Below are 16,350 nucleotides of genomic sequence, written 5' to 3' on the forward strand. Positions count from 1 at the left end.
TAATTTGCTATCCCACCTTTAGTGATTTTGCTCATGGATCACTAAAACCCAGCCATTTCTAATTTGCTATCCCACAGTTAGTGATCTTGCCCATGGATCACTAAAACCCAGCCATTACTAATTTGCTATCCCACAGTTAGTGATCTTGCCCATGGATCACTAAAACCCAGCTGTTACTAATCTGTTGGAGCAGTGAAATTTACAGTGGTTCGCTAATAGTGAACGAGTAGTCATGAATCTACATATCCTTTAATGGTTAACTGGTCTGTTTATTCCATTAACTGAGTACCAGCCAACATGGAGCACATGATGAGGTACATTAAATGCTTGAGGTGCTAATGTACTTATGATAAACCACTCAACCACTCATCAAGTAAGTTACTTTGATTATTGTCAAACAGGTCTTCATGCACATGGAACTAGCCTGGTGTACTGCCCCAAGCACTGATTGATTAATGATGATAACAGAAGGTACAGGGTATCAGACTAGTATTGACCATTTGGAAACAATCTTGTTTGCTGACTCAACAGGCGATCCAGAATGATACTGAACAATGTGTTTTACCATTTATATCATTCATGCTGAACATGTGTTGTACATGTATTGTGTACTGATAATTGTAAGGATTGTAACATGGAAGTATTTGCAAGGTCAACAGCTGCAACCAAAATAGCAGAAATTAGATGACGAAAGCAGAGAGCAAGATTGCAAAAATTATGTTCAAGAGAAGAGACTAAGAAAGTACCAGAAATGCTGTGGAAAAGAACATAAATGGCTTCAGTTTGACATAGGAGAGAGTTTAATGTTGTGTACTTTCTGTGCTGAGTATTATGAGAAATTGTCATTGTTTTTAGTTAACATTATTGAATAATAAATGTTGATTTAGAAACTGAACCAGCTTCTGCTTCATTTTAACAGGATCAGTGAAATTTGGGCAATATCATCAAAAATGTTTTTTGGTGATCCTGTAGGTTGGTGAAAACAATCCTAATTCTGAGCCCTGCAATTCTAAATTTGACCTTTTTCATTATTCTTTTCCAGCAAATGAGAAAGAATTATTTGTTGACTATATAAAATTTATAATATATAAAAAATAAAAAATAAATATTTGACAGAATAATGAACCAAGTGAAAAACATTAATAAACTAATGAAAAACTATGTTACAAAAATATAACTGATCAGTCAGTTAATTATCATTTATTATTCAGTCACTGATCAGTCAGTTAATTTCATTTATTATTCAGTCATTGAGTCAGTCAGTCAGAAGATATGGTAACTGGGATGCTATGATAAAAATAAGTAGTGTTGATGAAGGGTATTCACATTTTCACTGTAATAGTATGTTCAATTAGCCAATCATTTAATCTCTTATGACTTACTATAGTCTATTTTCTTGAATGTGTATGTTACAGAAATGTATGGCTTTGAAAATTTGTTATTTCAGTATAGGCATGGAGATATTGAGAGTTGTCCCAGATCCAGATGTGGTTGTTGCCTGCTGTGGTGGGGGAGGGCTTGTAGCAGGGGTAGCAGCTGCCATTAAACTATCCCCAGGGGGTTCCAAATGTAGAGTATATGCTGTGGAGCCAACTGGAGGTCTGAATGGTTTTCATAAGGAACGTTTTTTAAATTACTAAACTGAGTTGATGAGTTATAAATTAGTAAGCTGAGTAAATGAGTTATAAATTAGTAAACTGAGTAGATGAGTTATAAATTACTAAACTGAGTAGATGAGTTATAAATTAGTAAACTGAGTAGATGAGTTATAAATTAGTAAACTGAGTTGATGAGTTATAAATTAGTAAACTGAATAGATGAGTTATAAATTAGTAAACTGAGTAGATGAGTTATAAATTAGTAAACTGAGTAGATGAGTTATAAATTAGTAAACTGAGTAGATGAGTTATAAATTAGTAAACTGAGTAAATGAGTTATAAATTAGTACACTGAGTAGATGAGTTATAAATTAGTAATCTGAGTAGATGAGTTATACATGATGTGAAATATTCCACTTTTTGATCACAGTTTGGCTGTTATTCAACTTAAAATGGCAAATGATTTTGAAAATAGTGAAAATATCAAGGAAAAAAGATTTTACAGTGGCAGTTACTCTGTAGCTAATGAAACTGTTATCTAACAATTTGTGTTATTTCCTATATATTTGATATTCACACTGTTTAAAAAATGTCTGTATCTATTGTTACTAAAATCATTTCAGATCATTTCATGAAATAATTATTTCATTTTTAGACTGATGATAAAAAATTGTCATTGTACTTTACTAGCAGATCTACTTTTATTTGCTTAAAACTTCACTTCAGCCCCTACCATGTTTGAGAGTTTCAAGGCAGGTCATGCTGTGAAGATGCCAACTGCCAGGTCCATAGCCACAGGGTTAATGCCTCCATTTGCAGGTGAGACCTCTCGTCATTCAAAAACATCGAGTTTGTGTGACTACACATTTTCCAGTCTTTCTTGCTTTGTAACGTAATAATAATAATAATAATAATAATAAATAACTTTATTTAAAGAGGGTCACACAGTTAGCTGAAGAACTAATCTACCTTGGGGCCTTCATACGAAGGAACTTATTTATATACTATTGCACACATATACACTTACATGCATACATAACAGCATATACATGTGTCAACAATATATTTATATTCTTTCCTTTCTCAAGATGGTTGTTGTTGTTGTAGTGTTTAACGCCATGTTTCAGCACACGATAGGCTATACATGGCGGCCAGTATTAATGGTGGAGGAAGAACCCTGAAAAACCCAGGGAAGAACTACCGACCCACGAGAAGCTACTGGCAGGCTTTCCCACGTACCCACGTTCTCAAGATGGATACTCACCCATACATATTGAACCCACATAGTCAACATGCCTGCAATATGCAGTTAGTGACAGATAAATGTGAGGTATAAATGTGTAGTATATTTAATGATGCCCAGATGCATTAAGGAATACAAAAATACAGTTGTTTTCATTCTCATTTTAACTACATCTCTCAAGCCGCTAGTATCAGAAACTTTTTATGAATAATTTCTTATTTGGTTTGGGAATTCTGTACTGTTTGGTAGACAAGGATCACAGGTGGGAAGTATTGCTAGGTAGCCTATACTGGAATAATGACTTTAGATATACAGGAGCACAATTATTGGATATCCTGTACATTAACTTGGGTTTTCTCAACACGATTTGGTAAATAGGTAATATTTTTAACTTACCAGCTAAGTTTTCCCAGCTTTCTGTTGGACTGATATTAGCCCAAATGTTCTGTTTTGAAGACATGCCAGCTTTGCTATGTTTTTATCATTTGAATTACCCCATACTGGATTACAGTAATCTAAATAGATTTGTATATAACTTGTATAAAAAGTTTTCTTTGTCTTTCTGGGAGATAATGTCTTATTCTACTGAGAAGCCATGAACTTGAATTAACTTTTTTACTGAAACATGTTCAGTCCATGATAGGTTATTATCTACAGAAAACACAAAGTAGTTGATCATGACAGACCATTTGCAAATTTATATCCTTCTATGTTAGACATAGTTCATCACTATCAAGATTTGTTCTTTTTGCCATTTTTTTATAAGTAATATTTTATTTTTACCAGTATTAAATACTATGTCATTTGATGTGCACCAGTTGTCCAGTTTGTTTAGGGCATCCTGTAAAGAAATTTCTAGTTTATGCTCTGTGTTCTGGATGTCTGATAATGTGTCATCTGCATACATATCTACAGATGACATTGAGTCACCCAGTAAAAGTGGTAAATCATCAATAGATAATATAAATAGTAATGGACCTAGAATTGAGCCTTGAGGGACTCTTCGTATCAAGTTCAATGAGACATTTTTTAACAAAATTTACTTTTGTGAGAAACATACCTCTCTAGGGATTTGTTGTGCAGAACTTTTCCTGTTCATCAAAGTTGTTTTCCATCACTGGTTGCTTTAATGTTGTGGTAATGTTGATGAAAAATGATTGAAAGCATCTGCGATGTCAATTTCATCTGTGAGAGTGGTGTCATTTACCACAAGGGAGTGAATTTTATTGGTCTGATTTTCATGTATTCCCTCAATGAGTTAATTGAAAACTTTCCAAATAGAAATTGATTTGTTCATTTCGTTTTCAGGCACTGATTGATAATACATTTTCTTATAACTTTTTTAATCATATTTGATATTTTATTTCTCCATACTTTACATTGTGCATGGTTTTCCATAGCCTTGAATTGGTCTCATGTTTTCATTGCATCTGAGCTTTCAGCAGTTAGGTAGGATTGCATACTTTACATGATAAACTTTCAGTGGTGCATGTTTAGAGACTGAACATATAGCAGCCATATAACCTGTCACCTTTTCTGCCAACCAAACAATTGTTCTCCAAATACACATTTTTTGATATTAGGCTATCACATTATATATCACAACATTGATACATGTATAAGGAATAAATACGGCAATAATGAATGATCATCTTTAGTTTGCTATAATGATGTTGACTTTAACCACTGTCTGTAAAGTTTGAAATTTATTTTATGTAGATTTGACTGTATGGTGTGTTGCGTGTCCATCAAGAACAGTCAAGGGACAGAACTAGTTATTTTACAGATGTGTTTTAAAAGAAGTCTCTAGATTTGCTCTGAATTCTATGTTCACAAGTTAATATACTTAATGTTTTTGCTTGAATACATTACCTGATCACAGTAACCTAAGTGTACAACAACTATCTCACAAATCAGCCCTCACAAACTAGTTTTTAGCAATAAAATGCTAAACATTTGTCTGTCAACAATGGTTGGAATCTGGCATGAGTTATCTTCCTTTGGATGGAGAGATTGGTGTTGAATCATGTCCATACTTCAGTTACTAATTCCTGTCATGCTAGGAAGCATGCTCTTTTATGAGACCTTGCAACCTTTTTATCAACTGTGAGTTTGAGTTTTCTCACATGGAGAAGAATATTCCATTTCAGTTGGAACATATATTTGCAGGAGCACCTTTTGGAACATTTTGACTAGGTACAGAAGCACCTTTTGGACCATTTTGACTAGGCACAGAAGCACCTTTTGGACCATTTTGACTAGGTACAGAAGCCCATTTAGACCATTTTGACTAGGTACAGAAGCCCATTTAGACCATTTTGACTAGGTACAGAAGCACCTTTTGGACCATTTTAACTAGGTACAGAAGCCCATTTGGACCATTTTGACTAGGAACAGAAGCACCTTTTGGACCATTTTGACTAGGTACAGAAGCACCTTTTGAACCATTTTGACTAGGTACAGAAGCCCATTTAGACCATTTTGACTAGGTACAGAAGCCCATTTGAACCATTTTGACTAGGTACAGAAACACCTTTTGGACCATTTTGACTAGGTACAGAAGCACCTTTTGGACCATTTTAACTAGGTACAGAAGCCATTTGGACCATTTTGACTAGGTACAGAAACACCTTTTGGACCATTTTGACTAGGTACAAAAGCACCTTTTGGACCATTTTGTCTAGGTACAGAAGCACCTTTTGGACCATTTGGACTAGGTACAGAAGCCCATTTGGACCAGCATTTGCATAGAAAGTTGATTAGCAGTGGTCAATACCAGGTCCAACACAGCATCAACTAATGCAGACAGGGACCGGTTGTGGTGAACCTGTCTTTTGTTAAAATGGTGACTGTAGCTATATCCACTGGACCAAGCAGTCCCAGTTTCAGGATGCATTAGGCCACATCTCAGAAAATGGGAGAATTATGATCTGCATAGATGTGAGTGTGGCAGGCAGGGGTGCTCACCTATAACTCTTATTCTGGGATGTAAGTTGTTTGTGGCATCCTTGAGCTGAATATTGCACATCAATCTCCTTGAGGTGAAGAACATAGTAGATGCATTTCTACTGTGGCAGGAGACACTGTTTAGATAGGGTGTTCTTTTTCTACTTGAAATCTTCAGTGTGGTGAATTATATCAGGAAGCAAGAGGGGACCAAATTCACAGACTTTTGCTTCCTAGTTTGAGATTTTTGAAGGTGGTGTTATCAGAAGTATGTCCTTCATATTCTGGGAAGACTCACTGTCTTGATGGAATCAGCTTATCTAGTCTGAAAGGTGGATTCACCCCACAATCTAATCTGCTCCTGCTGGGGTTGACCACTGGTGGACCTAGTTATAGTGTAGTAGGATGTAAAGCTCCCAACCTTTGTCTTTCCAGTTCTAAATCCAAAAGCCTGGGCAGTTGATGTTCTTTCCATAGATTGGAATGATCTGGAGGCAAACCTTTTCCCTCCAGCACCTCTGATCCCAGATGTCTTGCAAAAAAGTGAGGGAAACTGAGTGCTGTCTTATCCTGATCACTTCCATCAAGTGGGAAGGTAATTAATGTTCTGTGAAGCTTGGCACTGGAAATTACATGGAAAATCATGGTCTTTCCTCATCTGCTTAAACAACCATGAATGTGTTTCATTTGAACTGTTTTTCTGGATCATGTCAAACTAGTTCCTCATAGGCAAAGATTTCTCTGAACAAGTGGTTGATATAATCATTCAGGCAGGAAAGCCATTCCACTGTGAATGGGTATTAAGGGAAGTGGAGAGTTTTTTTTATCAATAAGGTGAGAGGAACATATCATGTAACTTAAAGCTTATATATCCCAAATAATGTTCTGTGTCTTTTTGAGGTTAAAGGACAGTTTGAATCAATGCATAGGGCCCTTTTGGCTTATCTCATACAAAATTCCTTCATAGTCATTTTAGGAACAGCAGGCAAAATCAGCATAATATATGCCTTGTCAGACCAAACTCTGCAGTTTTGTCATGGTACTTCTATTTCACTCATGATGTCCCATTTTCGTTGCTAAGAACAGGCTCCCTCTAAAGGACAATCAGGGCTTTAATTGTCATGAAATCTCTTTCTTCATTTGACTTTTCCCTCTGTTGTGTCTACATCATAACCCTGTGACAGTTTAACAGTAATACCTGAAACAATGTCATAGATCTCATTTATTTCTACTATTGAAAGAAGGAAAAGTCAGTATTTCTGCTCAAGCTCTATTGTCCTAGATATGATGGGTTATTCACTATGTGCATGAAAAACTAACCCAAGACCAAATAAATTTCTTGCACATATCATCAAAGTTAGGGCAATAGCCACGAGCATTGCACTAGAACACAACTGTTCCCTAACTGACATCATCCAGGCTGTGGGATTGAGGGCAAAGATGTCTTCATCTAGCTTTTACCTCAGAGATCTTTCATTCCAATAGCTTAGTTGGACCTGGTGAATATTTCTGTTTTGCTTCTGCTCTGGTTGGACAAGTACAGGTAAGCTTTCTATACACAGTTTACTCAGTCTCATCTTGCTCATGCATGTTTCTATAGGTGACACTTGAGAGATATTTATCTGCATAAGCATTCAATCAAGAGCACTTAGTCACTCACATGGGTAGCCCATGCAACTTCACAAGATATGTTTGGGCTACAATATTTATGTGTGTGCATGTCTTGATGCCCTTAAGAAACCCCTAATATATGTATAATTCCATCATTTATGGTACGTACAGGTGAGTTTCCTTTACCAGGCCTCCTTAGCCTCTGAATGCAAGCTTCAATGAATCTACCTGTACATGCCATCCTTGACTTCCCTACCAGGTAGTATTGTAATAGAGATCATCTGCTATCACATTTTTCCAGGAACCAATCATTTGGTATTGCTCTACACCCACCCTGTATTCAAACATCACATGTGCAGGCCTATAGGTTTATACCTCTCCTCCTCACAGTACAGGTGGTATTGTCATTTTATTTTACCTGTATGCTTCATTGCTTTGTTAGACCGTCTGTGACCAATTTCTGAGTAAGCTTTTTAAGATGCAGCTCTGCACCAACATCGCATTCTAAAAGACGGGTGCATGGCTAGTTTTATGTGTTGTGCTCTTTTTGTCTTATAGATTAGAACCATTGGAAAAGCACAGAAATGCACAGCTCAGAATGAAGACATCACCAGTCTGCATATTGACCTTCCCTCAATGTGAGAATTTCTGGCAGACAAGGGATATAAATCAACTCTTACTCTTCAGTCACAAAGTGGTGTACATTTAATTGCTCTAAAATATCTCTGGCATCCAAGTCACCACCACAGGACTCAGCATTATTGGCAGCTCCCTCTGCCTTGCTTCCTCAGGGTTCAACTTGATTCACAGTTCAGCCAATTCTATATCCACAGCTATGATTTACAGTTGGCAGAATGCATCTCAGTGTACTGTGCCTGCACTTTCCCAAAGGACCAAGCCATTATCCTTTAACCATCTTTTTAATGACTAGATTGAAGAAGTCTGCAAACAAGCCACCAAGGAAACCTATTTCCCTCCCCTGCAACCACAGCATTGATACAGGGATAGTACTGGAAATCTACAAAAGGACCCAAGGGACACATATTGGATACAAACCTCTGAAAACCATCCTATTGAAGCTCCACACAGTGATGCCCACAGTTCTCGCAAGCCAAAGCGGATAAAGCACCAAGAGGGTTTTATCATTGGTTCCAGTGTTTCACCATGGATTTATCCAATACTTTTCTTGGTACCTAAGGCAATGGCACTCAGCCTACGGTTATCGACCTAAGCACCCTCAATCAATTCATTCATACCCTATGGATCTCGATGGAAGTATCACGGTACATTTTGGAATGCCTTACAAGAAGGAGACTTTGCCATCAGAGTGTACTTAAAGACATACCATTTTGTCCCTTTCACAAGACTTCCAGGATGTTGCTGTGATTCTCCTACAACATTATATACCATTTCAGGGCAACTCCCATTGGGACTCAACATCAGCTGATGGGTCTTCACTCATATGATGAATTGCATGTCTGGACCATTTCTGTGGTGGCAACATCAAATTACATGTACAACATCCTGCAGAAAGATCAGGTGAGTTATGTCTTAACACGACATGATAACCCTTGTTATCCAGCCTGGGATTCTCATTGATAAGGAGAAATCTGACGTAGTACCATCTCAACAATTTGTTCATCTAGGTATGGAGTTCAATACACAGGCATCATTGTTTGTCTCCCTCAGGATCATGCATTGAAAATCTGAACCATGTTGGCTTCTTTACTTTTGAGGAAAATTCTGTCTGCATGGGAATTCTTTCACCTAATAGGCTTTCTTAACGTAGCAGCGGATCTTATTGTCCTAGGTCACCTTTTATGTGCCCATTGCAAATGATTCTTTTGTCCCAATGGAGGCCAAAAGTTTGCCCACTGGACCAACCTCTCCCCATCTGCACAGATTTGAGGCACCATCTGTAGAATTTGGGCATCCATCTTGGCTCATGGCAGGTATAACTTTGCAAGTACAACTGCCTGAGATAACAGTCTGTACCACGGCAAGTACAGAAGACTAGGGATCCCACCTACTACCATCTATTTGGGAAGCCAGCATTGCATTGTCTCCCCAGGAACACCATCTGCATATCAATTTTCTGGAGATTAAAACTATTGTGAAAGCCATTTGCTGGTGGCAGCAATGTTTAAATGGCAAGGGATCTCTCATTCTGTCCGACAACTCTACAGTTCTGACTTTTCTCATACAACAAGGAGGAACCAAGTCCCCAGACATATGTTTGACTTTCTAAGGTGATGTTGTCAACAACTAATCCCCTTAGACATTTGCTATATCCCAGAATGCCTAAACATACTGGTTGATTCTTTGTCTTGGAACAGTCAACTAATACAGACTGAATAGTCTCTTCATCTCTCGGTTTTCACTTAGATATATACCCAGTGAGACCATCAGTTGGTGGACCTATTTGCGACAAGGTGGAATACCAATGTCCCAATCTTTGTCTCTCCAGTTCCAGATCCAAAAGCTTGGACAGTCGATACTCTGTCGCTAAATTGGAATGCTCTGGACTACATATACCTACCCTCTAACACATCTGATTCCAAAGGTGATACAGAAAGCTAGAGAATCAGCCTGTTGCCTCATCCTGATTGCACCACTCAGATGGAAGAAGGCATGATTCAATGACCTCATAAATCTTGCATCTTAAACTCCTTGGAAAATTCAGATTTTCCCTCATCTCCTCAAACAATCACAATGGCAGTTGTTTCATCCTTGCCGAGAGGTACTGAACCTGCATGTCTGGATCATATTAAACAGACCCTCAGAATTAAACAATTCTTGCAACCAGTTGTGGAGAGAATCACTCAGGCACGAAGGCCCACCACCCTGAAGCATATGAAGGCAAATGGCACATTTTACCGCAGTGGTGTGCAAACAAGCTTATCCTGCCTCTCCAGGCATCTGTACTACAGATAAGCTAATTTCCTCTTCTGGCTCTTCAAAGAGAGAAAGCTAGCACCAAGTATGATAAAAGGTTACACTTCATGATCGCTAACACCGTTATTGATCATGGAAGGGAGGATATCGGACAGAATAAGAACATATCTGACCTACTCACCAACTTTCAGTATAGACTGCCAAAACATTAACCGTATGCTTCAGTGGAACCTATCTTGGGTATTAACCTGGCTGAACAAGACACCTTTTGAACCAATTTCAAGGGCATCTCTGGTACTATAGCTTTCATACAAAACCAGCATCCTCATGGCATTAGTGACTTTAGTCAGAATTAGTGAAATGCATGCTCTATCAGCACACCTGAATTACATGAGGTAAGCTGGGTAGTCTTACTCATGATGGCATGCTCATTCATTGCCAAGAACTGGATTCCTTCCACAGGTAATCAGATTTTTGTTATGAATCCTGTGTTGTCTGGACACATCAAAAGAAGACCACCTACAAAATCCAGTTCAGGCTTTGAAGTGGTACCTTAAGCAAACAGAGCCATTGTGTTGAGGGAGATCACACCTTTTTCTATCTCTCATGACAGAACAGGAGGATATATCAACACAGAATATCTTGTCCTGGATTGCATATAGAGAAATAACCCCAGCTCATATGAACTTATTACACATTTCAGCTCACGAGGTTAGAGCTGTTGCCACTAGCCTAGCATTTGATGGGAACTGTTCACTAACCGAAATCATGCATGCTGTGGGATGGAGATCAGTCCACAGTGTCTAGCTTTTATCTCCAAGATCTGTCATCTCAAAGAGCCCAGTTCGATCTGGTAGGACCTATATCCACAGATCAACAGATCACCATTCCAGGTCGATCAACAGCTTCTTAAGGCATGGCTTCACAACTTCCACTGGATTTGTGGGGTGCAAAGTTTTTCCCTATTTGAAGCTGCACCCCAACAGAGGGAGTCCCATCCAATTGGGTTGCCTAGAAGCTGTCTTGCACACCTTAGGGGACCAAAGATGGTATCTCTCTGGTAAGGGGATGTACCTCTCTCCAACTGTTACCTGTTGCCTTAAGATATTATGATTGGGTAACATATTTGAAAAGAAGAAACCAATTTTTCCTTGTAAAATGTTTCTCTGAGAATACTTACCCAATCATAAAATACATACACCCTCACAGCCTCCCCGCAGTTACATCCATAGAGAGTGTGCCTTCTGCTCCAGTAGTAAATGAGAAATTCAGTTCATTTACCTAAAGGGAAATCACTTTTCCCATCCACCACATAGGTTGGCAGACAACTTTTAGCTCCCTTTAGTTAAAAGTAGTATCTGGGAGGACTGGATTTGAAAGTAATTGTAGTTCTCCTAAAGTATTATGATTGGGTAAGTATTCTTGAAGAAACGTATTGTACTAGGAAAAATTTGTTTCCTTAAGGTCTGAATAGAAGGTTGATTTGTATATATATGGATATTCTATTTAACCGAGATAGTATCAAGGGAAAGACATTTTGTACGCATACCATGGTAGTCTGAGTACTTGTATGAGAAAAAGTTATAAATTGTATCTATGGGTAACATTGGAAATGCCATCCCTTGACATTGGAAATGCCATCCCTTTGTTTCAAGTATATTTCATTGGAAACAGCCCTAAGAATGTTAAGATATTTAATAACATGGAATTAGTAAATTTAGTAATTTAAGCAAATACAGGGCAACATCTCCTTACCAGCTACAAAGGGAAAGAAATATAGGGCAACAACTCTTTACCAGATGCCAAGGGAAATAAATACAGGCAATATCATTTGACCTTCCACCAAAGTAAAGAATAATTTTGTCAGCTTAAGGGAGATGAAACATAGATGAGATGAAGTAAAAGGGATACCTATAAATGGTCGAATGAGAGAGAAGTTTCTGCTTAAAGGAGGCGACTGGTTGAGAAGTGAAACTGTTCTTTTGTGATAATGTATTGTCTGTATTTTGCATCAATGTAACCTTAATTTATACAATATTGATTACCCAGGGAAACTTCCTTATGAGCTGTGTAAGAAGTACGTAGAGGATGTGATTCTAGTCAGCGATGAAGAGATGGTGGACTGCGTGAGGACACTGTATTATGCTGGGCTTGTTGTAGAACCGGCAGGCAGTGCTGCCATGACAGCTCTCTTAACAAACCGCATTCCTGACATCAGTGAAAAGAAGGTGGTAGTTGTGATTAGTGGAGGAAATATTTCACCACAGGAACTGGCACAGCTGATCTCATAATGCACAGTACCATATATATACTCACTAATAATTGGAGTCCAGCTGCAAACTACAAAAACCCAGATCTGCCATCACATAATGTGCCAGCAGATCTTGGTCAGTGCAGTTTGTAAGGAGTAATTAGTAGAATGATTAATATAGATCCTGACCTGCAGGCAAAGTATGCTACTGTTGATCAGGATCTTTGCTGTGTGCAATTTGACTCGACTTATAAGTGAGTATGAATGGTATTTCTCCCATGATTGGACAAAAGTATCAGTTTAATTTATGCAAAATTATGTTGTGGGCATATTATTAGACAAAGATATCCTTGGTACATATTTGCCATAATTGTGTGAAAATGTTGGGTTTCCATATTGCCAAGCCTGACTTTGCCACCAAAATATGGTATGTAGAAAAGAATATATTCCTGTGGTTTGTTTAATTCATTATACACATACACTGATATCTATAGTGTGCTAATTAAAATAATTTTATGCTGATGAGAAGTATAAAAAAATACATGCTATATCTGCTTGCTAGTCAGGGTCAAAACTGCAAAGAACATAGACTCTGATTTGCTGTCACATAATGTTCTGGTAGATCAGGGTCTATGTTGCTTGTTCTACTGATTACTCCCAATAAACTGCATAGACCTAGATCTGCTGGAGCATTATGCATTGGTAGATCTGAGTCTGTGCAGTTTACTGTTGGATCTGACTTGTAAATGAGTATACATGGTACTTAAGTTCCATTAAATGAAATTACCATCTATACTCACTTATGAGTCCATCTGCAAACTGCACAGACCCAGATCTGCCATCACATGATTCACCATCAGATCTGGATCTGTGTAGTTCATTAGGAGTAATCAGTAGAACATACACCTTATTATACAGCACATCTGGATCTTTGTTGTTTGCAGTTTGACTTGTAAGCAAGTATATATGGTAAGTCAGCTACATGAAATTTTTCTTGTCTCTTTTAATCAAAGGCTTTTATGCATTCTAACTTGTTAGCTGTTAGTAGTTTTCAGTCATTATATTATTTTACTTGATCTACCTTTGTTGATCTATACATTTTTTCAAGCTTTTTTGTGGTCAACAGATTCCTAGTATAAAATATGTCACGAATATGTTAAATGTGGTACTAATTTGTCACATTAGAATGTTATTTTTTGTTGATTTGGTAATGCTTGAATTTAGCACATCAGAAAATGAATCGAGTAAATCAAACATTTTATGATGGTTAGATATTTGTGCCATTTTACATAACTTTACATAATCAATCTGTTCTTACCAGCCATTTTTTATATATATAAATGTAATGTTTACCCAGATATACATATTTTATTTCTATTTTTATGTCATACAGTGCCATGCACCATGGATTAAGAACATTTATTAAAATTATATGTCTACAAATACAGTAGTGCCCCTCTTATAAGGCCACCCCTATTGCAGCAGGGAAGTGGCCTTATAATGAGGGTGGCATTTCTAGAGGGGGATGACAAATGCGAATAGTAAATACATATGAAGAAAGTCACAAGTACATTTAATTCTCAAACATTTAATATTTTCATTTAAAAATCAGTTGCATGTTGTGAAATAAATGTAAAACATTTTCAAAAGAATGTTATGAATAACCATTGATATAGTTTTAAAACTGTCTTTATAATTATGTCACATATCACATCTTCTGTCACTTTGTTGATAACAGTCTAAAAAACACATCAGTCTCATCACACAAAAATATCTTTGCTGTCATATCCCCTGGATATATCATTTAATCTTTTGTTCCAATCTTCAACAACTTCATTATTATCACCAGCTGATTCTCCACTAAGGACAAAACACTTATTATTGTGTTGGACTTGAAATCTGTGCAGCCATCCATTACTTGCGGTAAAGTCATCATATCCCATTTCAACGGACAAAATTATTGCTTTTTCTAGGATCATTTGACCGGTCTCTGGAATTTTCTTAGTACGTGCAGTGCAAAACCATTCAAAAATCTTGTCATTCAAATCAGGATACAAACATTTCTTGGCTCAAACAATTTCCCTTTCTCCGTCCATTCCACCTTCCCATGATATTGTTTATCTAAGTCTTTCCGATATCACAGTTTTGTGCAAGGATCCTCGAGAAAGAAAAAAAACCTTTTCAATAAGTTGAATTACTTTCACTTTCTCTTCTATACTGAGAATTTTTCTTTTCCTCGATGACAAGTTGATCTTTTTGCAGTAAGTTATTCAAGTTGCCAACTACAAGACTAATAAAAGAATTTTTTATGCATTTAAACAAATTGCCATGTGTTTTTAAAGGAAGTGATCTTGTCACTTGATTTGTTAGTCGTAGTCTGGTACCATATTGTTTTTATACATTTCTTTACACTGAGAGAAGCCAAAATGGCTTCGTTATGTACCATTAACATCACGCAGATTTGACCTCGCGGCCATTAGGATATGTAATCTTGACAATTATTGTCAGTAGTAATAGCCACTAATTATCAAAGTGAACAAGCTCAACATCTTACTAAGGGAAGCCATAAAGGTTATCAGACCATTTTCCTGCTGACTTGTGTATTGTACATCAATACTGCCACTTCTCAGCTGTTACTACTGTTCAATATTAGTAATCGTAACAATTATCAGAGTGACTAAACTGGACATCTCATGATAACACAGCAGTAAGGCTAATCGGATTACATATACTTACGCTTTTGTATGGATTAAAATTTGAGTCTTTCTCGGCTTTATGGAATGTGGCTTCTCATGAGGCGTAAATGATATAATATTAACCTTAGTGGTTCATGGACTTTAGTCAACACTTCTTTCAGTAATGAAAACCGCTTGTGATGGGTAAATTTTATATTATTGCACTAATATGCTGGCCACTGGATGTGTTAGCCAGGTGACCTTTTGTAAGGGGTACTTTTGAACACAAACTCGTCATTGCCAACAGATTCTGGTTGTAAGGAGCAAGTGGCCGCTGGTCAGGGGGCTGTTCAAGAGGGAGACTACTGTATTCTTATTGTTTAATATTTTTGTCACATGCTGAAAGCATTGGTGTGCCCTTATCATGGGGTTCAGGAACTTAGAATAGGCCTGATGAAACCTCATGCATATCATTAGAGGCAACCAGTGGGAGAAGTTTCTTTGCACTGTAATGTGTTCTTTGATGATGTTCCAACTGAGAAGGTTTTAGACATTTTACCACTTAGCAGTTTTTATTTAAGAAATATGCTCCTTATTTTAGGATTTTTTAAAGCCCTTTTTGCCTTAATATTTTTCTGTATGCATTACCTTGAGATAACTAAACTTATACAGACTATATAGCGAGGATAGTGAAGATGTGCTGTTAAACCCATACATACATGCATACACACACACACACACACACACACATCATAAATTAAGCAAATGTTTGTTAATAATTTCTGCTCATATAGATTACCAAGATATGTAATGACTGCTTCTACCAAATTCCTTGTGTAATGGTCACTCCAATTTAAATAGCATATTTACATATCTGACATGGTAGAATAAACTGGCACATCTGGGTCTACACTATTTGTTAGTCTGTCTTTCATGTAAAGAGTGTAGAATGTAGCCTTGAGAATCTACAATTTGGAGCATGAGTTTAAGATTTAGTTCCATTGTCAGCCAATCAGAATGAGCTATCAGAAAGTAAAATCATTTGTGATTGGTCAAAGCAAAATCTCATACACAAATTCAACCTTAAGAGTTGTACAATTTCCAAGTCTGGCCTTGAAATTATTAAAGTGA

At 37.2% G+C, this 16,350-nt stretch overlaps 1 protein-coding gene across 4 annotated transcripts in view; it reads left to right on the plus strand.

The window, feature by feature from the left end:
- Window positions 1-16,129, plus strand: part of LOC149787514 (uncharacterized) — a 31,521-nt gene extending 15,392 nt beyond the window's left edge. For all 4 annotated transcript variants that reach the window (XM_089973640.1, XM_089973637.1, XM_089973638.1 and 1 more), the window contains exons 5-7: window positions 1,448-1,599; window positions 2,325-2,417; window positions 12,343-16,129. In XM_089973640.1, coding sequence (XP_089829766.1) covers window positions 1,448-1,599; window positions 2,325-2,417; window positions 12,343-12,584 — 487 coding nt within the window. In that variant the 3' untranslated portion in view covers window positions 12,585-16,129. The remainder of the gene's footprint in view (window positions 1-1,447; window positions 1,600-2,324; window positions 2,418-12,342) is intronic.
- Window positions 16,130-16,350: the final 221 nt, after the last annotated feature.

This window comes from Sinohyriopsis cumingii, chromosome 11 (genome assembly GCF_028554795.1).
Source record: "Sinohyriopsis cumingii isolate HCF-2022 chromosome 11, ASM2855479v2, whole genome shotgun sequence".
Lineage (NCBI taxonomy): Eukaryota > Metazoa > Mollusca > Bivalvia > Unionida > Unionidae > Sinohyriopsis > Sinohyriopsis cumingii.